Source organism: Astatotilapia calliptera, chromosome 7 (genome assembly GCF_964374335.1).
Source record: "Astatotilapia calliptera chromosome 7, fAstCal68.1, whole genome shotgun sequence".
Taxonomy (NCBI): domain Eukaryota; kingdom Metazoa; phylum Chordata; class Actinopteri; order Cichliformes; family Cichlidae; genus Astatotilapia; species Astatotilapia calliptera.
Window position 1 is genome coordinate 59472928 of NC_137428.1, and position 22504 is coordinate 59495431.

General features: G+C 40.3%; 3 protein-coding genes across 6 annotated transcripts in view; 2 read left to right on the forward strand and 1 right to left on the reverse strand.

Moving 5' to 3' along the window:
* Positions 1-6034, forward strand: wash1 (WAS protein family homolog 1). Its single transcript, XM_026176044.2, has 11 exons — positions 1-139; positions 636-776; positions 1760-1871; positions 1969-2115; positions 3417-3553; positions 3656-3791; positions 3875-4070; positions 4215-4379; positions 4581-4739; positions 5224-5295; positions 5382-6034. Exons 1-11 carry the CDS (start codon positions 132-134, stop codon positions 5525-5527), a joined length of 1419 nt encoding a protein of 472 aa, XP_026031829.1. The 5' UTR covers positions 1-131; the 3' UTR covers positions 5528-6034.
* ddx11 (DEAD/H (Asp-Glu-Ala-Asp/His) box helicase 11) lies at positions 5640-21294 on the reverse strand. Of its 4 annotated transcripts, none has more exons than XM_080304716.1 (28): positions 21169-21294; positions 20431-20573; positions 20126-20341; positions 19952-20038; positions 19711-19847; positions 19070-19127; positions 18825-18932; positions 17641-17728; positions 17328-17530; positions 17143-17217; positions 16869-16946; positions 16734-16780; positions 16570-16649; positions 16427-16468; positions 15186-15253; positions 15060-15098; positions 14827-14962; positions 13107-13241; positions 12905-13017; positions 12747-12819; positions 9629-9732; positions 9384-9533; positions 9201-9269; positions 8999-9099; positions 8326-8410; positions 8142-8217; positions 7904-8058; positions 5640-6265 (listed from the first exon to the last, which is right to left on the reverse strand). In XM_080304716.1, exons 2-28 carry the CDS (start codon positions 20557-20559, stop codon positions 6233-6235), a joined length of 2685 nt encoding a protein of 894 aa, XP_080160842.1. In that variant the 5' UTR covers positions 20560-20573; positions 21169-21294; the 3' UTR covers positions 5640-6232. The 4 variants fall into 4 exon arrangements, with proteins under 4 accessions (XP_080160842.1, XP_080160838.1, XP_080160840.1 ...); XM_080304712.1 differs by lacking the exon at positions 21169-21294 and adding an exon at positions 20912-21051; XM_080304714.1 differs by lacking the exon at positions 21169-21294 and adding an exon at positions 20748-20933.
* Positions 21061-22504, forward strand: part of fkbp4 (FKBP prolyl isomerase 4) — a 7079-nt gene continuing 5635 nt past the window's right edge. Inside the window, exons 1-2 of the mRNA XM_026176045.2 lie at positions 21061-21709; positions 22224-22368. Of these exons, the coding sequence (XP_026031830.2) occupies positions 21611-21709; positions 22224-22368 (244 nt within the window). The 5' untranslated portion in view covers positions 21061-21610. The remainder of the gene's footprint in view (positions 21710-22223; positions 22369-22504) is intronic.

The window sequence follows — 22504 nt, forward strand, 5'->3', positions numbered from 1 at the left end:
ACACAATAATTGCTGAGTCGTCACGTGCTACACGGATGCGGAAGTGCGAAACTGTTGTTTTGCTAAACGAGTGGCTATCGTCGACACGTTTTTTCCCCATTATACTGTTTTTGTGGTCGTAAACAACACTCATGGTCAGGTGAGACTGTCTTTCTAGTAAAACAAGTCTTTAAACGGGTATGGCTATGCTCACGGATATTCTGCATTTAGGATTAAGAGGTGTCAGATGTCGGGTTATTTCATTACGGAGATCAGCTGTTTGAAATATAATATCTTCAGCAATTTGGGTGCAGATTTATTTACCGTTCGAGCTATTAGCTTTTAGAAAATTCTGACCAGCTGAAGACGATAAAAAGAGTCCACATAGTGCTGTGGTTAAAGAAATGATATAATATTCCTGCGCCGTCATGTGAGAGTCAGACGTGAAGTGTGTGTGTGTGTGTGTGTGTGTGTGTCAGTGTCAGTCAGAGACAGCGAGAGAGATTGCCATATGACATAAGCCCTCATAAATTTGATACTCAGCATGGTATTTTTAACAATATTGTTTATCAGGAATGCAATCCTTACTATGAGAATATGCCATTACAACACAGTGGTACAGTTTGATTCAACTTTGTTGCTCTCTTGCTTTGCAGGATGACACAGAAGCACTGCCTGGAGGGCCAGGTGTACTCTGTGCCTCTCATCCAGCCCGACCTGAGGAGGGAGGAGGCTGTTCATCAGATAGCAGACGCACTGATGTACTTGGAGAACATTTCTACAGACATCTTCAGAAGGCAAGCCCACCACACACACACACACACACACACACACACACACACACACACACACACACACACACACACAGTTTACAGTTTCCAGGTTGGTCTCGCAGTGTTTGACTCTTGGTTGTAAACTGAATCACTGGGTCTGCAGTCTTTTTCTTTGTTTACATTTTCATGGTTGCAAATACGGGATGAATATGAAATTAATAGGGAAATTACATTGTTGTTTGTGGTTACATTGTAGTAATACAATGTATTATACAAATTCATTATTATTGATATTGTTTTATTCCTTCAGTTTATACCACTACATTTTATTCAGGGTAGGAGTGAGCCAGATGTTATTCCAGAGCCTGTTTCAGGGATTGTTTCATTTTTAGTGTCATTTATTTAAAGGTTACTTTGATCAATTTTAGCTTATCAGATTTTCAAAATAGCAAAAAGTTTTAAAGCTACAGAGTTTTTAAAAAAACTCAACAGTAGTGATCTCTGCATTTGCTCAGGCTAGGTAGCAAAGAGTGTTTAACAACAAAAGAACAGGTTTTAATAACGCACAAAATGAATTGGTAGCAGATATAACAGCAGCTGTTGCAAGTTTGCTCATGGGCCAAAAAGCTTTGTCATATTTAATAGATTGCACCGTTAACAAACAGCAGCTGCTTGAGGACAGATGGTCCTGTCTGGCACCCTGAAAACAGAGGAGGTGTTGCCTGTGACAGCATGGAAACAATAACATTTATGAACAGAACAGTTTTGGCCATGTAAACTTTTGAAACATGAGCTTTTTATAAGTAGATCACTGATAAAACATGAGAGTGGCATTTGATACTTATACATAATCTCAATGAATTGTAGGAGTCTTCAGTTCCTTTTGGGGGGTTTCGGGACTCTGCAGGATATATAATAAAGAACTGGATTGTGCAGTATCCTTGACATACGGTTATCCTTTGTGTGTAGATGTGCATATGCCCATATTCAGTTGTTGTTGCTTGCAGGGTGTCAGACAGTGTCGAGAAAAACCGTCACCAGCTCAAGAGCATCACTGACCGGATCAGACTAGCTCAGGCCCGTGTCGACAAGATTAAAGGCAGCAAGAAAGCCACCAAGGTAACACTGAATCTTCACCCTAGAAGGCAGCTTTTTAAGTTCTGATACAGAATATAGGAGAAAAAAAGAGTAAAAATGTTATTTTATGTGCATATAGGTTTTCTCCAGTGCCAAGTACCCAGCCCCAGATCAACTTCAGGACTACTTGTCTATCTTCGCTGGAGCTACAGACCCCTCTTCACAAACACGGCCCCGACACAGAATACAGAATAAACTGCGACCCTTTGATGAAAAGGCTTTGCAGGTGAGATCAACACATTAAAATGTTGGGGGGGAAAAGAGCAAAGGTTTTGAAAAGCAATTTTCAAAATTATGAAAATGATGACTGTGACTTGCTAAGAGCCACATTGCATATTTTATTTTCGCAAAGCTGATGTCTTAAAAGAGTTTGCTGACTAGTTAGTGTTGCTGCTTCTTTGTTCAGCTCATGCTGCTAAAACAGCAGGTAGAAAACAGGAATATGGACACGGTTAACTTTATTTACATAGCTTTTATCCACACCTCACGTTCTAGTCAAATGAGGGCATGGGGACTCTGCGCACACTGGTCATATTTATGCAGACTGCTGGGCAAACCACTTTAAAGCTTTAGAGCATTTGCAGGAGTCTTGGTCTTGGATATATCCATAGTGATGTGGGTAATACCTTAAATTACACACATTTTATTTTGACCTGATTTAAAACTTTGATATTTCAAGTGAATGCTTGACTGGATGTGAATGCCCTGTAAACCTTGTGAAACATGTTTATGCATAAATCTCCACTCGGCCTGCGTATTTCCTGTTTTGCTAAGTAAACATTTTCAGGCCAAGTAGGTTATGTTGTCTGTTTAAAAAATACTGCAAAGTAGTACACAGCAGCCAATTGTATGTGCACTCTGTTGCTTTTACTTGCAATTTAGTACTTATTCAGGAGGTAAAATGGAGGTGAAAACAACATAGACTTGTAGACAAATGCAGCTTGTCAATCATGTATCGAAAGCCGCAACAGGCATGTCCCTTCTTTTCTGTAGATTTAACTACACATGAGTCACAGTTGAAGTTGTCACATACTGTATGTGATGTATGTAAATGGGATATCAGAACCCAGCTGTATTTGTGTCACCGCACAGTGACAAGAGATGTGTTTTTTTTCCCCCAAGTGGTTCTTGTGTGTACATGCTCTGCTCAGCACAAGTTCCTGCATTATTTATAGCAAACACCACTGTTTTTCCTTCACCGTTACAGAAAACTTAACAGGAAAAAATATAAAAATAATATTTTTTCCTGCCTGTGCTTGCACGTGTTTGTGTATCTGTGTGTATTTGTCGGCTTGGGAAGGGAACAAAAAAGAAAATAGAGCTGGCATTTGTCTCTGATGCAGAAATGCATTATTCAGTACCCCCCTCAATAGAAGCAATACCCCCTAACATATAACTTGGTGTTGTAGTTTGTGTGCATCTATGCGCAGGAGCACTTTGATGACATTTACGATATGCGTTGCTAAAGATTTCGTTAACATTTTCTTGATCTCCTTCTCACTCCAAGTCCTGCTTTCTTCCTTTCAGGAGAAGTTAATGTATTTCCCTGTGTGCGTGAGAAATAAGAAGAAGACTGAGGATGAGACAGAAGAAGGATTGGGCAGTCTGCCGCGTAACATCTCATCTGTCAGCTCTCTTTTGCTCTTTAATACCACAGAAAATCTGTGAGTCTGCACACGCCAGCACAGACACAGATGTTTATTGTAAACACTGACTGATTTCAATGTTCTCTCGTATGTTTTAATTTGTGTCTTATTTTTTTAAAGATATAAGAAATATGTGTTTCTTGATCCTTTGGCGGGAGCAGTGACAAAAACGCACACAACACTAGAGACGGAAAAAGAAGATAAACCATTCGATGCTCCTCTGTCCATTACAAAGAGAGAGCAACTGGAGAGACAGGTACCTTCTGACTTTTCCTTTTTTTTTCTGTGAAGGATCAGATCTGTTAAAACTTAATCATGGTTTTCTTTTTCTCTTAACAGATAGCAGAGAGTTATTTCTATGTGCCAGACCTGGGTCAAGTGCCTGAGATAGATGTGCCGTCCTACCTGCCAGACCTGCCAGGTATTGCAGACGACCTGTCTTACAGCGCAGACCTCGGACCTGGATTTGCCCCCTCGGGACCCACACACAACATCCCCGAGCTGCCCTGCTTCTCTGAGGAGAGCAGTGCACCAGGTAGATGTCTTATGTTGTGAACCTCAATCATTTTGTGCCCATTTGTCTTTTACTGTGAAGCTTTTTGTGATATCTGAAAAGATGCTACATAAATAGATCAAATTTTCTTCCAGTGTTATACAGTATTTCATCTGCTTGTTTCAGGAACTCAGCTCCAGCTTGATGGCACACCACCTCCGCCACCTCCCCCGCCCCCTCCTCCGGAGCCTTCCCTCCCTCCCGCAGCTCCGGCGTCAGCTCCTCCTCCGCCACCTCCACCACCCCCTCCTGCAGACAGCTCCGCAGAAGTTTCCCAAGTGCCAAGTTCAGGTTTGTCACATTTATGCACGTCAGTAGTCTCGTACAGGCTCTACACTGCTGACTTGGAGCGAACCTGACAGTGTCTTAAAGCCTGTTCCCTCAGTTATGCACACGCACACACGGACTAAATGATGTTTGTCCTCATAAATTAGATTGACCTCAGTGATGTAAACCCAGACCACACTGACTCACTGGCTCCTCTAAATACAGGTCCTGTGTCGGGTGCACCCAGCGAGGTGGTCCAGCCGTCAGATGGCCGTGCCAGCCTGCTGGAGTCTATCCGCAACGCCGGGGGCATCGGCAAAGCCAAGTTACGCAACGTTAAGGAACGCAAGCTGGAGAAGAAGAAACAAAAGGAGCAAGAACAAGGTGTCAGATGGTTTGAGCGTGGATGTGGTTCTGCCCATGTTTTATTAATGAGCACACGGCAGTCATCCAGGCAAAGTGGAGCGTGACCAGCCCCTAATTAGTATTCAACCAGGAGTTTATACAGTATTTCACACTGAATGTTAAGATGAGATCGTTTTTGACTATCACATATGCTTAACTGTGTGACTTCAGTTTCATACCAACCAACGATTGTACTTAAAAACTGTTTTACCTAATATTAGACAGCATATCTCTGGCCCTTTCATTTTCTCGCCAGGTCATGACCTTACATTTCTTTCTTTTTTCAAGAGAACTGCCTTGACTGAATAACTAGATTAAGAAAAAAAAAGTCTTGTAATTATATGCTTCACTTTGAAGTGCAGCACTGGGGAATTAGTGAGACCATAATCTCTTCCAATTGCAAATTTAAAAAAATACTGGTAGCATGATTATTTATTTACTCTTTTTTTTCCTTCTAAAATAGCAGTGGGAGCGGCCGCCGGTGGTGGAGACTTTATGTCTGATCTCTTCAACAAACTTGCTATGCGACGAAAAGGTTAGAGGCCCGTTTTATGTCAAATGAAATTGAAAATACTGATATTAGTGATTGAATTTGCATAATGTCTTCTATCCTCTGTTCAGGAATATCTGGTAAGGGTCCAGCTGGTGGAGAGTCAGGTGATGCTCCGGCCGGTCCTTCTGGGGCATTTGCGAGGATGTCAGATGTCATCCCTCCACTTCCTGCCCCACATACAGCGACAACAGACGATGACGACTGGGAAGCGTAATGGACAAACACCACATTCGATGCCCTTTGATACAGTTATTTAAAATGATTTAATTTCCTTCTAACACAGAAATACTATTTAAAAAAAAAAAAAAGGAAAATGCAAATGATCAAACAATTTACTGATGTTTAATTTAAGCAGAACATGTTAAACGATGATGATGGAACGGATCTGCAGGCTTTGCATTACATAACACATTGCTTTGAATTCTACGAATATTTCAAACTTCAGGAGTAAATCAGTCACATGTATTTGCTATGCCAGCGCTGTGCCTGATATGTGTGGTAGCTGTTCAGTAAGTAGTTTTTAACAAGCCAAACTTAAAAATAGAGAAGTTATTTTCTTTTATGAGATTCAGACGGATAACCCTGACTAGAAGTGTTAATTGCCCCGTTAGCCTTTGTTTGCATCGTGCCATCAAATTCATCATTCTCCAACCATTAAATAAAACGAGATGTAGAGAGTGTACAAAAAATGAAATATATAATAAATATGAAAACTGAAAAACTGCCTGACTGATTTTTTTTTTTTTTAACCAGCAGCACTCACAAGGGTGCAAGATGTTCAAAAGCCTGTGGTGTGATATTGAACTTTGTGTCTCTTCCCCCCCCTCCCCTCTTGCAGTTGCACATCATTTTCTTATCATCCTAACACAAGTCTCCGTGAATATTAGGGAGATGTTAGTTGGGTCCTTTGGGAGAGGAACTATGCTTTTTTCTGCTTCTTTTCCAGGAAGAACTAGGAAAGAAGAACATTCAGACACAATATGAAAATTTAAAATGTCAATCATGAAGGGGACGTTTTTAACAATACAGGGAGCGCAGAATTATTAGGCAAATGAGTATTTTGTCCACATCATCCTCTTCATGCATGTTGTCTTACTCCAAGCTGTATAGGCTCGAAAGCCTACTACCAATTAAGCATATTAGGTGATGTGCATCTCTGTAATGAGAAGGGGTGTGGTCTAATGACATCAACACCCTATATCAGGTGTGCATAATTATTAGGCAACGTCCTTTCCTTTGGCAAAATGGGTCAAAAGAAGGACTTGACAGGCACAGAAAAGTAAAAAAATAGTGAGATATCTTGCAGAGGGATGCAGCAGTCTCAAAATTGCAAAGCTTCTGAAGCGTGATCATCGAACAATCAAGTGTTTCATTCAAAATAGTCAACAGGGTCGCAAGAAGCGTGTGGAAAAACCAAGGCGCAAAATAACTGCCCATGAACTGAGAAAAGTCAAGCGTGCAGCTGCCAAGATGCCACTTGCCACCAGTTTGGCCATATTTCAGAGCTGCAACATCACTGGAGTGCCCAAAAGCACAAGGTGTGCAATACTCAGAGACAGGGCCAAGGTAAGAAAGGCTGAAAGACGACCACCACTGAACAAGACACACAAGCTGAAACGTCAAGACTGGGCCAAGAAATATCTCAAGACTGATTTTTCTAAGGTTTTATGGACTGATGAAATGAGAGTGAGTCTTGATGGGCCAGATGGATGGGCCCGTGGCTGGATTGGTAAAGGGCAGAGCGCTCCAGTCCGACTCAGACGCCAGCAAGGTGGAGGTGGAGTACTGGTATCATCAAAGATGAGCTTGTGGGGCCTTTTCGGGTTGAGGATGGAGTCAAGCTCAACTCCCAGTCCTACTGCCAGTTCCTGGAAGACACCTTCTTCAAGCAGTGGTACAGGAAGAAGTCTGCACCCTTCAAGAAAAACATGATTTTCATGCAGGACAATGCTCCATCACACGCATCCAAGTACTCCACAGCGTGGCTGGCAAGAAAGGGTATAAAAGAAGAAAAACTAATGACATGGCCACCTTGTTCACCTGATCTGAACCCCATTGAGAACCTGTGGTCCATCATCAAATGTGAGATTTACAAGGAGGGAAAACAGTACACCTCTCTGAACAGTGTCTGGGAGGCTGTGGTTGCTGCTGCACGCAATGTTGATGGTGAACAGATCAAAACACTGACAGAATCCATGGATGGCAGGCTTTTGAGTGTCCTTGCAAAGAAAGGTGGCTATATTGGTCGCTTTGTTTTTGTTTTGTTTTTGAATGTCAGAAATGTATATTTGTGAATGTGGAGATGTTATATTGGTTTCACTGGTAAAAATAAATAATTGAAATGGGTATATATTTGTTTTTTGTTAAGTTGCCTAATAATTATGCACAGTAATAGTCACCTGCACACACAGATATCCCCCTAAAATAGCTACAACTAAAAACAAACTAAAAACTACTTCCAAAAACATTCAGATTTGATATTAATGAGTTTTTTGGGTTCATTGAGAACATGGTTGTTGTTCAATAATAACATTATTCCTCAAAAATACAACTTGCCTAATAATTCTGCACTCCCTGTAATGTTCCTCACCTTTCGTAAGGCAGCAAAAGCAGGCCCAAACGTCGTGTGCGTGGTAGTGCGATCTTTAATCCATGTGGGAAGTTTAGAGAGCGTAGCAGGCCGGGAGTAACGCCTGTCACACAGCACAACGGAGGAATAATCGCCCCGATGACGAATAGCTCTTCCTTTGAACAGAGGATATCACGCACAAGTTAATAAAACTGTATTTTGATATTGATATGTATTAATATGACTTCATTATCTGTACCTATAGACTGATTGACAGCCTTCATGCAGATGTTTTCTATTAGAGCTTGTCCTGGACTCCTCCCCTGACTGTGAGGCTGAAATAGAAAAAAAGATGAGATTTGATACTAAGCTGCATGTCGCCTTCCCTCTAATCTTCTATTTACAATGAAGTCACAGTAGAAGCTGCTGGTAAAGAGTCTCACCAGGTGTTTGTCCAGATATGACATCTTTTCTTGCAGCTCTGGGGACTTGATGTTTGGATAGGGCATTCCCACCATCACTACACACCTGTTATCAAAAGCACAAACCCACACTGATTAGTGTGATATACTTTAAACCAGGGGTTTCAAATTTAAGACCCAGTGGCCAAACTCCAATCTGGCTCACTGCACGGTTTTAGAAAATGTGAAGGAGGGAATACATTTTATATTTTAACTGTATTTTAATACATTTTCCTGCTTCTCTTGCTGATAAAGACCTCCCCCCATGGCCATTCAAACTACATTGAAGTAATTAAGTAATAGACAAACAATTAAATGACATAAAAGTTCTTGTTTTTTTCCCCACTATCAGCTAGAAATGTCTTTTTTTTTAAATAAAATAAAATTAAAAAAAATAGGAAATTTTTTCTGAGAACAGAAACTTCATGTTTTATAATTACAGCACAGTCTGGGTAATGGAAATAATTCTGTCTTTTTCTTATATTAACACATCTCAGCTAAAAGTGTAGTTCTTTTCACTGACTGAAAGGCCAGTTTCAATGGTCCAGCCCACTTGAGATCAAAATGGGCTGAATGTGGCCCATGATGTAAAATGACTTTGACTTTCCCTGCTTTAAAACGGTGTACAACTGCTTGTTCGGCGCCCTTCAATTACCTGCCCAAATCATCGGAGAAATTGATTCCCTCACTCATCTTTCCCCCAACCACAGAGAACAACAATGCTCCTGTGAGTCCACTGCAGTCCGCAGAACACCTCTAAAGTAAAAAAGACAATCATTGCTTGGCAGTGGTAAAACACAATCCTAATGATCATCAGTTTAGTTATGAGATCGGTTGTGTCAAGAGTGCAGTTTTACCTGGATACAACGGGAAAACTCATTCAGCACCTGCTCTACCTGGTTGGCCTTCTTTGGCTCCTGAAAGATCTGAAGAGGTGTGATTAGATAATTAAGAGACTATAGGACAAGATGTCTTTTGACTCTTTTTAGTGACTTGAGTATTTACTAAGTAGTTTCCAGTAATATATAAAGCTAATGTACCTTCTTCTTATTAGCCAATCGAGTAAGTGTACCGCTGGCCTCCCAGTGAGAAATGATCCTCTTCGAGTAGTCGTAAGAAGGGAAGAAGCACACCACGCCCCCGGGAACCACGTTGCAAATGTTGGAGAGAATGCGCCCGGTCTCATCCATCTGCAAACAAACAAATGTGCATCAGTCAAATGACACCACTGTAACCAATGAATAACAACGCAAACTTCATTCAGTATTCTGCATGTGTGAGTTACCATTCGAGGCGTGTCTCTGTTTTGGAAAGTGAACTCGAGCTCCTGACCAGACGGGCCACTACACAACACGAGGGGAAGGATGTTCTCCGGAGGAATTACGTGACCTAGAGGGCAAAATTTCTGTTATTTATCATGTTAAATGCATTAATGCAAACTAATATTCTTATGTTATTTTCGTGCACTAATACACTTCAGTCAACCTATGCACAACCACTACCACTAAGGCTTGCATGTGTTGTGAATTAAGATCATGTTCAAATGTCACAAAATGAGTCACAGAGCACAAAACTTAACTTGTTATAGGTTGGGCTAAAGTTTGTGTACAGTGGATTAATTTATGGTTTAGTTCATGAGATGTCTTGTATTTCCTCCTCTGCTTTGCCTGTAAACAATCATCCATCTAAACACATCAATTTTTGGGAGTCTTCAAAAATTACAAAGGCTATTTCTGTAGATCTTACCCTAAGTCTGTAACTGAACAATAATAATGTAACAATACAATATAAGTAAATAACATAACTATCGTGATGGGATAAGCAGGATTTGTGCTTGTCCAGGTAACTTCGGAGTAAATCCTGAGTTTTCAGTATCATGAAGGCAGTTTGCCACGTACTGCGGGACATCTCCATGGTAACTTGTGCAGCAGATCTAACCAGCTCCAGAGCAGACCATATTTGAGGTAAGAGATCAAAAATTATAATAAATAAATAAATCACTGCATGCTGATCAGCTATTTCTCTAGAAAAAGTCACTATTCCCTCAGACAAAAGTCTGAGGGAATAGTTTAGATTCAAAGAATCTAAACATTTAGTTTATTTCCTAATGGACATACAGTGGGGCAAAAAAGTATTTAGTCAGCCACCGATTGTGCAAGTTCCCCCACCTAAAATGATGACAGAGGTCAGTAATTTGCACCAGAGGTACACTTCAACTGTGAGAGACAGAATGTGAAAAAAAAAATCCATGAATCCACATGGTAGGATTTGTAAAGAATTTATTCGTAAATCAGGGTGGAAAATAAGTATTTGGTCAATGACAAAAATACAACTCAATACTTTGTAACTTAACCTTTGTTGGCAATAACAGAGGTCAAACGTTTACTATAGGTCTTTACCAGGTTTGCACACACAGTAGCTGGTATTTTGGCCCATTCCTCCATGCAGATCTTCTCGAGAGCAGTGATGTTTTGGGGCTGTCGCCGAGCAACACGGACTTTCAACTCCCGCCACAGATTTTCTATGGGGTTGAGGTCTGGAGACTGGCTAGGCCACTCCAGGACTTTCAAATGCTTCTTACAGAGCCACTCCTTTGTTGCCCGGGCGGTGTGTTTTGGATCATTGTCATGTTGGAAGACCCAGCCTCGTTTCATCTTCAAAGTTCTCACTGATGGAAGGAGGTTTTGGCTCAAAATCTCACGATACATGGCCCCATTCATTCTGTCCTTAACACGGATCAGTCGTCCTGTCCCCTTGGCAGAAAAACAGCCCCATAGCATGATGTTTCCACCCCCATGCTTCACAGTAGGTATGGTGTTCTTGGGATGCAACTCAGTATTCTTCTTCCTCCAAACACGACGAGTTGAGTTTATACCAAAAAGTTCTACTTTGGTTTCATCTGACCACATGACATTCTCCCAATCCTCTGCTGTATCATCCATGTGCTCTCTGGCAAACTTCAGACGGGCCTGGACATGCACTGGCTTCAGCAGCGGAACACGTCTGGCACTGCGGGATTTGATTCCCTGCCGTTGTAGTGTGTTACTGATGGTGACCTTTGTTACTTTGGTCCCAGCTCTCTGCAGGTCATTCACCAGGTCCCCCCGTGTGGTTCTGGGATCTTTGCTCACCGTTCTCATGATCATTTTGACCCCACGGGATGAGATCTTGCGTGGAGCCCCAGATGGAGGGAGATTATCAGTGGTCTTGTATGGCTTCCATTTTCTGATGATTGCTCCCACAGTTGATTTTTTCACACCAAGCTGCTTGCCTATTGTAGATTCACTCTTCCCAGTCTGGTGCAGGTCTACAATACTTTTCCTGGTGTCCTTCGAAAGCTCTTTGGTCTTGGCCATGGCGGAGTTTGGAGTCTGACTGTTTGAGGCTGTGGACAGGTGTCTTTTATACAGATGATGAGTTCAAACAGGTGCCATTCATACAGGTAACGAGTGGGGGACAGAAAAGCTTCTTACAGAAGACGTTACAGGTCTGTGAGAGCCAGAGATTTTCCTTGTTTGAGGTGACCAAATACTTATTTTCCACCCTGATTTACGAATAAATTCTTTACAAATCCTACCATGTGAATTCATGGATTTTTTTTTCACATTCTGTCTTTCACAGTTGAAGTGTACCTCTGGTGTAAGTTACTGACCTCTGTCATCATTTTAAGTGGGGGAACTTGCACAATCGGTGGCTGACTAAATACTTTTTTGCCCCACTGTAAATAATGATGATGAATAATAAATATATATTCTTAGACAACTTTTTTGCTTGTCGGCTACAAACAATTTAAATTATTTCATTTTATTAAGCATTAATATGTGAGCCTAAAACAGGGCACCTATTTCTACTTAAACTTTATTAATATAATAGATCTTTTCCAGGTTGCTGAACAAAGTGCTTTATATGTAAGCAGATTCACATTCCACTTTTCCTGTTATAGACAGTGACACCACTGATTTGTCTGCAGCAGCTGTGTCCCTTTCAGACTCTATTATATGTGAAACCTCTTTGTATTTTCCACATAGTATAGTTTTATGTTCTTTTGTAAAATTAGTCTCTCTGCTGTGATTGGCTATAAGCTGACACCACCTTCTTGTAAACATGCTCGTAGGTAGATTGGGAAAGCCTGGGTTAACGTATTGTGCTGACAACCACCTTCGTGTGACATCACCTGACTTCAGGAACTTATTCCTATAACAGTCTGGGTAACCTCACTGGAAAATTAGAACTCCATCTAAATGTCTGTCATCACTTTTGTCAAGCAGTCTAATTATTCCCTTTATCAAAATTTCCCACAAACAGAAATCTTGATAATCTCGTCACTTAGCGAGAGTGCATAATAAAAACACAAAAGGGGGAGCTCCACAAAGTACTGTTGTGTTATAAAATGGGCCACTCACCACAGGAAAACTCAGTGATGCGCTCCTCTCCCACCCCAGCAGAAAACAGAAGCTCTTGTTTGAAGTCTGAAACCTACATATAACATCCTTTAGAGTGGAAAGATAAAAGATACGCAGCAAGAGCTCAGTTTATTTTTAGAGGATTTAACACAACTCACAGGCTGCATAGTTCCTCCTGCAATGATGACTGCTCTGCACTCCTCCAGCACCTGGGCAAAGTGGACTGCCGGATTCAACAGAAGGAACTTGACGCTGCTCTCCGACAAAGACCCTGTAAAACAAGCAAAGGGTGTACTTTACACTGTAATGCGTTGATGTCATAACTGTTCTTTATTTTGTGCTGTGTGTTTAAAACGGCACCTTGTTTGTGCACCACCACTCTGCCGTCAGTGTTGCTGTTAGTGAGAGCCATGAAGAAACCCTCCACTTGCATCATTGGAGATGCAGACAGGACTTTTTCCGTCTCTACGGACTCCTGCTGGTCAGCTGAAGGAACTGCACACAAAACAAGAATACAAAATAAATTTCTAAGAATGCTGAAACCCCCCCCAAAAACAAACAAAAAGAAAAACAATAACCTAACCATAAGGTATCATCACATATTATGACTTCATCCCGCACAGTTATGACATTATTGCACTGACAAAATCTGTCCACAGACAGAGAGACATGCCTGCCAAGCTACTCAAAGGCCTCTTTGTGGCAGTTTTTGCTCCCTTATAACATATACTCAGAGTCATAAGGTTAAAAACAATACCAGTCGGGTATATTGGCTGGTAAAACTCACTAAAAGCAGAGAAATACTGTTCAGCCTGATGTTTTATGTTGGGCTGGATTCCAGTTTGTTTGCATGTTGGAATCAGAGACATATTTTTTTATTTTTCCATTTAAAAATGTCTACCCGTGCAACTCAAGTGCAGTTTTACAAATCCTTATACATTTTTAATGCACTGAATTAAAACAGTAATTATTTCCGTGCTTTAGAAACTGATTCACTGCAAAAGCTGAGTGTGCATCTGAATACTGTGAAACTTTCTGCTATCATCTACTTTAGCTCTTCTTCGTCTCAAGTGAGTCTGACCACCTTAAAGTAATCAGGTGACTTTATAAATGAGGAGGCCCCGGGGCAGACCCAGGACACGCTGGAGAGATTATATCTCTTGGCTGGCCTGGGAACGCCTTGGTGTTCCCCCGGACAAGGTGGCTGGGGAGAGGGAGGTCTGGGCCTCTCTGCTTGGGCTGCTGCCCCCGGTAAGCGGAAGAAGATGGATAGATGGACTTTATAAATGAGCCATAAACATTATAATTAAGAAACCACAACAAAATTCTGATTGTGATATACTCGATTCATTTCAGACTGGAGACAAATCCAGAGTGTGCTCCGCCTTTCTCCGCCAGCAGTTTGTTTTAGAAATTGATTCTCGTACTGAACTGTTGAAATAATTTGTAAAACTTAGTATAGAATACCTAAAAAGAGCTTTTACACAATCTGCCTTTCATTTAACAGCATCAAGGAATTGAACAAGCTCCTCAAAAGTCTGAAGATGTGATGATAAAAATTAGTGTTAAACAATCAGAATAATTATTTCTATAAAACTCTAATCTTTATATGATATTGTGATGGGTAGTATAACCCCTGAAGCAGGGACTATTTGTGTCTTTGTGATTTATATCTATGCTTGAATATATCATCCATTGTGTATCTACTACATTGAATATTATTACATGAATTTTTTTTTATTTCACAGTTCTGTTCTCCTGCTGAGGGGCTACAAATGGAAATTAGGTAGTAGCTAAATATGGTAAAAATCATGTGAGATTAATTGCATTTGCTTGTATTGTCTCTTTTTACACTTTTCTGATACAACATCGTGCAAAAAGCCAAGTGTAAAAAACTTTCAGAACATCTTAGATCTTCAAAAGTACTTTTGTGACTGATTAAAAAAAAAACTATGTACAGTGAGGCGTTCTTTCAGTATATACACTATGCCTCCAATAATGATGCAATTCTCAGAAATATTATTTTGTCCTGAAAATTATTTAAATATTATTTTTGTGGGTAACAAAATACACAGCCGACCTGTTCCAGGGTTCTGGTTGCTCTGTAGGGTCTGAAGGTAGCGGTTTAAGCCTTCTGTGCGCCGGTTCTCCTTGTTGTTGCAGTGTGTGTGCAGAGTCACACCTGAGCCTGCGTACTTCTCCACAAAACCCCCCAGCTGCAGAGAGAAAACCAGGGTGGTAAAAATGTAATTTTACATAAGTGAACTCTCAGACGTTTACCGTCTTTGTATGTATGAGATAAATCACACTTACCTTCCTGCTGATCATGCTCTTCTCAAAGTATCTTTGTAACTACAGCAAGAATGACAATGAGAGCTTGTAGTTTCGATGAGGTGTGCAATTAAAATGATTGTGATTCCTAATAGAATTACCAACTACCTTAAACAAATTTATATTGTCAATCTGAGCCTTGAAGAGAAAGTTATTGATGGTGAGCATCTCTGTTCCTAGAAGAACAAAAAAACCAGATTTGTGCCTTGATATGTATGACTGCGTGTTTACAGTTTGTGGTCAGAAGTTTACACTCATCATATGTAAATGTCATGGTAATTTAGGGCTTTTAATAATTTATTAGAAGTCATTCACTCGTTTGAGGATGGAATGATTATACAGCATACATCTTTGGGTGCACAAGTTTGAATTTATTTGGGATATATATCTCACACCAGGCAAGACCCCAGGTGCAGGGTGTAAGACGCTAACAAGCAGGGCATACATGGAACGCCATAACCAAGTGGGTGGCATAGTGTACAGAAACACCTGTGCCGAATACGGCCTGGAAGTCCCGAGGTAGGGTGGTAGAGAACGACCGAGCTAAGATCCTGTGGGACTTCCAAATGCAGACGGACAAAATGGTGGTGACTAACAACCGGACATAGTGGTGATAGACAAACAGAAGAAGATATCCGTAGTGATAGATGTAGCGGCTCCCAATGACAGCAACATCAGAAAGAAGGATCATGAGAAGCTTAAGAAATACCAAGGGCTCAGAGAAGAGCTGGAGAAAATGTGGAAGGTGATGGTAACAGTGGTCCAGAAGAGCGCAGTTCTAGGAACAGCTAAGATACTGTGCAAGACCTTCGGTTAAATGTTAAATGTTCCTTAGCAAGTTGCATCTTCACCAGTTGATTTGGTAGCAATCAACAAGCTTCTGGTATAACTCTGGTTGAATATTTGACGACTCTTGGCAGAATTGGTACAGTTAATTTAAAATGGTTGGTTTCCTGTTAATATACAGACACAGACCTGCTGGCAGTAAATCAATGATAATCAGTAACAAGAGGTTTATGGACTTTAGCTTTGTTAAATTAAAAGAAACCGTAGAACCTTCACCACTACTTATTAAAAGTTTTAAGTGATTATACAGTATGTACACATTTGAGTATGCATGTATAATTTTTGGCCCTGTGTTCCTTAGAGAAATTCCAAAATAAATTCAAACTTGCACAACTAATTCATTTTTTAAAGACACTAAAGATGCATGCTATACAATCACTCCATCTTGGAAAAAGGAAAGCTCAAAGAAATCATTAAAAGCCTCACATTACCTTGATATTCATGACCATGATGAGTGCATGCAAACTTTAGACCATAACTTTATGTGTTTATCATTGACTGACCTGGTTGTGTAGTCTGGCTCTGTGGACTCTGCCCCACCTTACCTGGAAGAACAAATAGGAACAAATATCAAAATGAGGTGCATTGCAAAATTTGATTTTACTGTCCAGCTATTACCCTCGCTAAGCTTGTTGCAGACACTCACCTCCCAGCACCCGAACAAGTCCCTCAATCACAAACAGGATCTGCTTAATGTACATCAGGTTCTTTGCCTTCAATCTGCTCCTGGCATTTAAGAAACAAAAATATCAATACAAAGAAGGAGAGACTGCGATCAATTTCCGAATAAGCGAATTTTCTGAGACTCACTTATAGCGGTCAGCATACTGACTGAGCTGGGAGTGAGCACAACAAAGCTGCAGAAAATTGAAACATTAGAACATCACAAGGAAGAATCGTCTCAGAAATCTGTATTTTGTGCATGTTATAGAATAATGTATTCACCTGTGCTCCACTGAGCTCTGCACTGTGTATACAGGAGAGAGTGTCACTAAGGTTATGAGCTTCATCTATGATCAACACCTGTAAAAGATACCCCAACAACTTTTTTTAAATATCCCTTTATCACTCAGTCATTTGGTCATATTTGTATCGTTATTTTCAGATATTACAATTGAAAAGAGAAAAAATATATTTCTTAATACTGCCAAGATATTTTAAACACTTATTTTTCTATATTTTTAAGAGAGGAAGAAGAATACCAGACATATAATTGTACCTGTCCCTTTAGCTGGACACCTGCTGCTCGTCTTGTAGCTTCATGAAGCACCATTTGATAAGGTAACACAACCAGCTACACCAACATAAACAAACCACAAAGACATTAAATGAAAACCAGATCTTGTGGGAGAAATACAGTAACCAAGTAGCTCTTGTTGACAAATCGACTGGCGACTCAGTTACCTGTGCAGGGGGAATAGCGAGACGTGTAGAGTAATAAGGACACGAGTGTGTTTCTCTGCCCAGCTTCAAAAGCTGCTCTATGTCATGAACAGCCCCCAGAACTACATCTCGCATCTGCTGCAGTGCTGAAGCCTTATAATAGGGACACACGCTCTTTGCTGGGCCTCGCTTACGTTTTACACCCTCTTCGTGATGATGCTTCTCTACAAAATGGAAGGAGAGATGAAAGAGGCTTTCTCGAGAAAAATCAATAAAGCCTGAGGTTAAAATAATTTCTGGAAGAAGAGCAATTCTTCCACAAAATGCCTCTCACCGTGCTTGTTTTTCTGCATCTCCATGCAGCGGTCATTTATGCGCTGGATGCTGCCCAGCTGCCGCACTTCTTCATTGATGCACAGATTCTGCAGAATTTTATAACAGGACAATGTCAGATGTCAGTGTCAAGAGTCACAGTTTTATTGATTGAATAAATGTAATAGTTTGTGTGCAATCCCAAGTAAAGTCTCAAGTACAGCATCTTTGAATACTGTGTATTTCATAAAGGAAATACCCTCCTTCTACATAGACACAAACTAGATTGTTCAACGTGCTATAGAAGAGAACATAACACCATTTATCTTGCATTTGTTTCTCCATTTTTTCTATCATGTAGAGGATTTAACAGGCCAATCTTCCCAGCGCTGGCTGTTGTTAGGTGCTACTTGATAGTTCTGTCAGAATCTAAAAGGACTCTCAGAATTAGACTGTTTCATAACTGTTCCCCATCATATCCTGTTCTGCAAATGTCTTCTTGGCTTTATTATCCTCTGAAAATCAAGATCAGGTTTTTTCCTACATTTGAAAAAGCCTCTAACGGGCTGATTACACACATAAGAGTCTGCATATGTCAAAGGCAATGAACCTTTGTTAACTTATTTGTTATTTCTGACCATTTGATAAACGAAATTTAGTTATTACACCTGTGTAATAAAACCTAGTTAACAAAGCACGTTGGTGAGATTCCTTTAGCTATGCTTAAAACCTCTTTGGGTGGGAGCAGTAAAAATTCGTCTATGAAGGAAAAACTGCCAGTAGGTAAACAAACAGAAAGACTTGGTGGCGTGCTTTATGAACAATCTGTACTTTTACTGACAAAAAATAATAATAATAGAGACAAATTATACCAGTCAGTTACTTTGAGGAATTAAAGGAAATCTCTCAAGTACTCGAGCTGACAAAAGAAGCACCATGGAGAAACAGTCAAAAGCAACTTCAAGAAAAAAGTATAATCACATCTATTGAATGAATAAGTGTACAGGATGAAGAGATCCATGCAAAAATTTACCAGCTTATGTTCATATATTGTTTGTGTTACTTTAATGAGATAAGATGTTTATGTACTCAACCAATTATGCCATTTGTGTGTTTCTGTGTGTGTGTACCAATGACTGTATAAACATTTTTTTTCTACAGTAGAAAAGATTTTTATTTTTTCCCCAGTCACTGCTGGGTACATACCTGCCGTGAACCCAGTGTGACCACACTGATGTCCTTGCTAAAGGGGCTCTTTTGTACCTCGTGGACAAACTGGGCCAACTGGGAATGAGTGCGGCTGCAGTAGTAAATCTACAGATATGCATATGAACACAGTTCCACATCAGGAGAATGTCCGATGCTCATAATTATAATAATGTTCTTGTTATAAATATATTAATTCCATCCAACCCATTTAACTCTTACAGCTACAACGTGAAATTTCATACCTTAGTAACATGTTCTTCAACCAGTTCATCATCCTCATCTTTTTCAGCTCCAAAGAATCTGAGGATGCAAGCAAAGAAATCCTTTGTCAATTTCAGACTCTCATTTGGATTATTTATTAATTTTACCCATTAATTCATGTCCTCACTTAGTTTATTAATATATAACTAGAGATAAACTCAAAATAACGATAACTGATGTATGATACACAAAAAAAATAAATAAAAAAAATTGAAAATTGTACCACGTTGTATTTGAACTAGCAACCTTTAGCATACTGAGAGAGGACTGGTGCACCATTCAAAATCAATGGGACTGTATTGTCAGAGAAAAGTTTAATATTTCTGAAACAAAATTTTGAAAATCTAAATAGAAGCACGCAATGCATAACTGAGCTGCTCGTTTTGGCATATGAACACTCTGTCTATGACACATGGTGCGAGACTAGTTAGCAGGCAAAGAAGAAGAAAAATAGCCAATGACAATAACATGTACTAGGACTGCTGCTTTGCAACAGTTGCGCCAACGAACAAGCAAATCCACTCTGGAAACTAACAAAGACTAAACTGAACTGTAACCAAAAACTCAAGATGAATTCAAACTAATTAGAAAATATGAAACTATAACAATCAGTCTTCCTCACCTGCTCTTAATCTTTGATTCATCATCGCTCTCATATTCTGCAATGATCAGCTCCTCGTCTTCTTGATCTCCTGTTGCCTCGACCTGCTCCTCCTTACTGAGCTGAAGCAGCTTGAATGCCTCATCCTCTTCATAGCTCTATGAACAGACGAAACCATTTCATTCACTTGTATTAAATGACTTGGAATAATTTTAATATCCAAGTAAAGTTCCATTAAATGCTCATGTGCATGATGGCTCACCTTTCGCTTAACCGCATACTTTAGCTGGACATTGTTTCGGATCATTTCTAACCGTTCTTCTCTCTTCTTCCTCTTCAATTCTTCCTCCTGACACCAAACCAATCAACAATAAGCAAATGTTGAGCAAGTTAAAATTCAGACTTCACATACACTTCACATCAAAGTTTTCCTCACCTTCAACTTTGACACTAAATCACGTTCTGCTTTTTTTTGTACAAAGTCAGTGATCCAGTCCAGCTCTGCTGAGGAACTGACTGCAGAGGACTGAGCAGCATTAGTGGAAAGAGCTGCTTCTCCTTCCTGCAACAGAGCAGCTGCCTCCTGCCTCTTTCTCTCCTCATAATCTGTGAGCCAGCTCAGTGCTCCACATATCAGACTCAGTGACTTGCCCTAGATTGACATAAATAGACAAAAACACTTATTAATGAAGTCCAACAGCTTCTGCACAGATATGCTTTTCCCCATGCATTAGTACACACCGTTCCAGTGGGACTTTCAAAGATGCCAACTTTGCCTTTGTCAAGTGCGCTGTACAGGGCTTGCATGAACTCCTCCTGGATGTTATAGGGCTGGTAGGGAAATGGAAACTGTGCCCTACTATTTTCCATGCTCCTAAACCTTCCTGGAAGGAAACACAAAAGCAAAGGTTAGTTTCAACTTTTCATTTCTGATATGGACCTTTGACTTGCCTCTACAAACAACCGATTATAGCACCTTTTCAATCGACGACAAATTCCTTTTTCGGCAGGGCTCATTTTACTACAATAACTAAATCTTCATTAACTAAAGACCTTACCTGTTCACCAATACGTTGCGTCAAGCAGCTAACATATAAAACCGACAGCTTTTCAGCTATCTTTAAAGTGAAGCGTTCTGCTAGCTAGCAATCTTTCTCCTTACAATCGTATCTTTTATCGAACGTCAATCAAAATCTGAGAAAATAGGACTGCCGTTTCTTACCGTGTATATCATGTAAAATAATGTCTGTTTTTAGTTGTCAATTCCCGGCTATTCAACAACCGCGCCAAAAAACAGAAGTGGTCACAGAGTCTGGCCAATAGGAAACGAGCTACGAGAAGGAGTGCATGTTTTAATGTACAGTAACGTTTGTCCGGACGGGGTTGTGTGTATTTATCCACGATTTTGTCATTTACTGTAACACTGTTTGATGACAGAGAATGTCAGATAGCCTTGATATTAGCAATTTGAGTACTGACCTAAAACATTCGTAAAATAAGCATGAGTATTGCTCGTTGGATTTGCTGCCGCCTTCCAGGTAGATCCTTTAAACTATATTTAACGTCACCTACGCTGGTCCCTCCCCCCCGGTACCTCCTAGACTGTCTGGAAAGTTCTCTGCCCTTCTTTAAGCGTCTGTGAGATGCCAGATTGCAGGATAACGTGGACTGAAGGCAACATTGCGTAAACCTCGTATTATAAGCCGATAGCAGCGTGACTGGTGAACTATAGCAAAGGACCTCTGTTGCTAGTTGGTAGTTGTGCTGTATTCTCGAGGAAGTTAAGCCAGCTAGTAAACGTTGATCAGGTTGTTGCTTGCAGCACTTGATCTGAGGAGTAGTAGGGGCTTTAGCCACCGTCACTATTAGCCAGTGTTAGTTTGGATTGTTGTGCAAGGCAGAGAAGGGACAGATCAGCTTCATGACGATGACTGCAGAGGAACAAACAAGTGAAGTACAACATACAATCCCCCTGGAAGGAGAGGACATCACACCAAAGAAAGATGGGGGTGTTTTAAAGGTAAAAAATGGTGCTTGATTTGGTACTCAGCACCTAGCTAGCTGAGTGGTTAGCTGACAGCTTGTTTACTGTTCGGCTAGGTTAACGTTAGCTATCGATAGCTATGCTGTCGCATACACTGATTTTTAAAAAAAAAATTCAACGAAAGCTAACTTTAATGCTAGGAACACCTTATAATGGTATGCAGCGTCACAGTTATGAGAACTAACTCAGTACCAGAATGTCAGAAACAAGACTAGCTGTCAATGAAACGGTCTGCATTTCTAGAAGGATCTGGAGCCTTGAAGAAACAACTGTCATTTTATTGATGGACACATTCTATATTTCATCCCACAATTAAACACATACTGAGGGCTTTAAATATATAGGCCTTCATTCATAATAAACAAGTTTGCAATTTAGTCGTTCACTAAGCGAAGTGCGTGGTGCGCGTGCAAGGCAGCGATCACAAGTATGTTCAAGAAATTGCTTTCTGATGTTCTTTGATAAATTCTCGTCTTACCTTTTTCTCCAGGTGATCAAAAGGGAAGGTACAAGCACAGAACTGCCTATGTCCGGCGACAAAGTGTTTGTACATTATGTGGGCACACTTCTGGACGGGACTCATTTTGACTCCAGTAGAGACAGAGGAGAGAAGTTTTCCTTTGAGTTGGGCAAAGGTTAGTTTCATATTTGTTATAGCTGCACAACCAGTGCAGGATTTTCTCTACGTTTTAAAAAATGACCTTTTAATAAAGGAAATGAACCAGAATGCATTTAAGGTAACACATAACCACATGACCCCACATAACCACA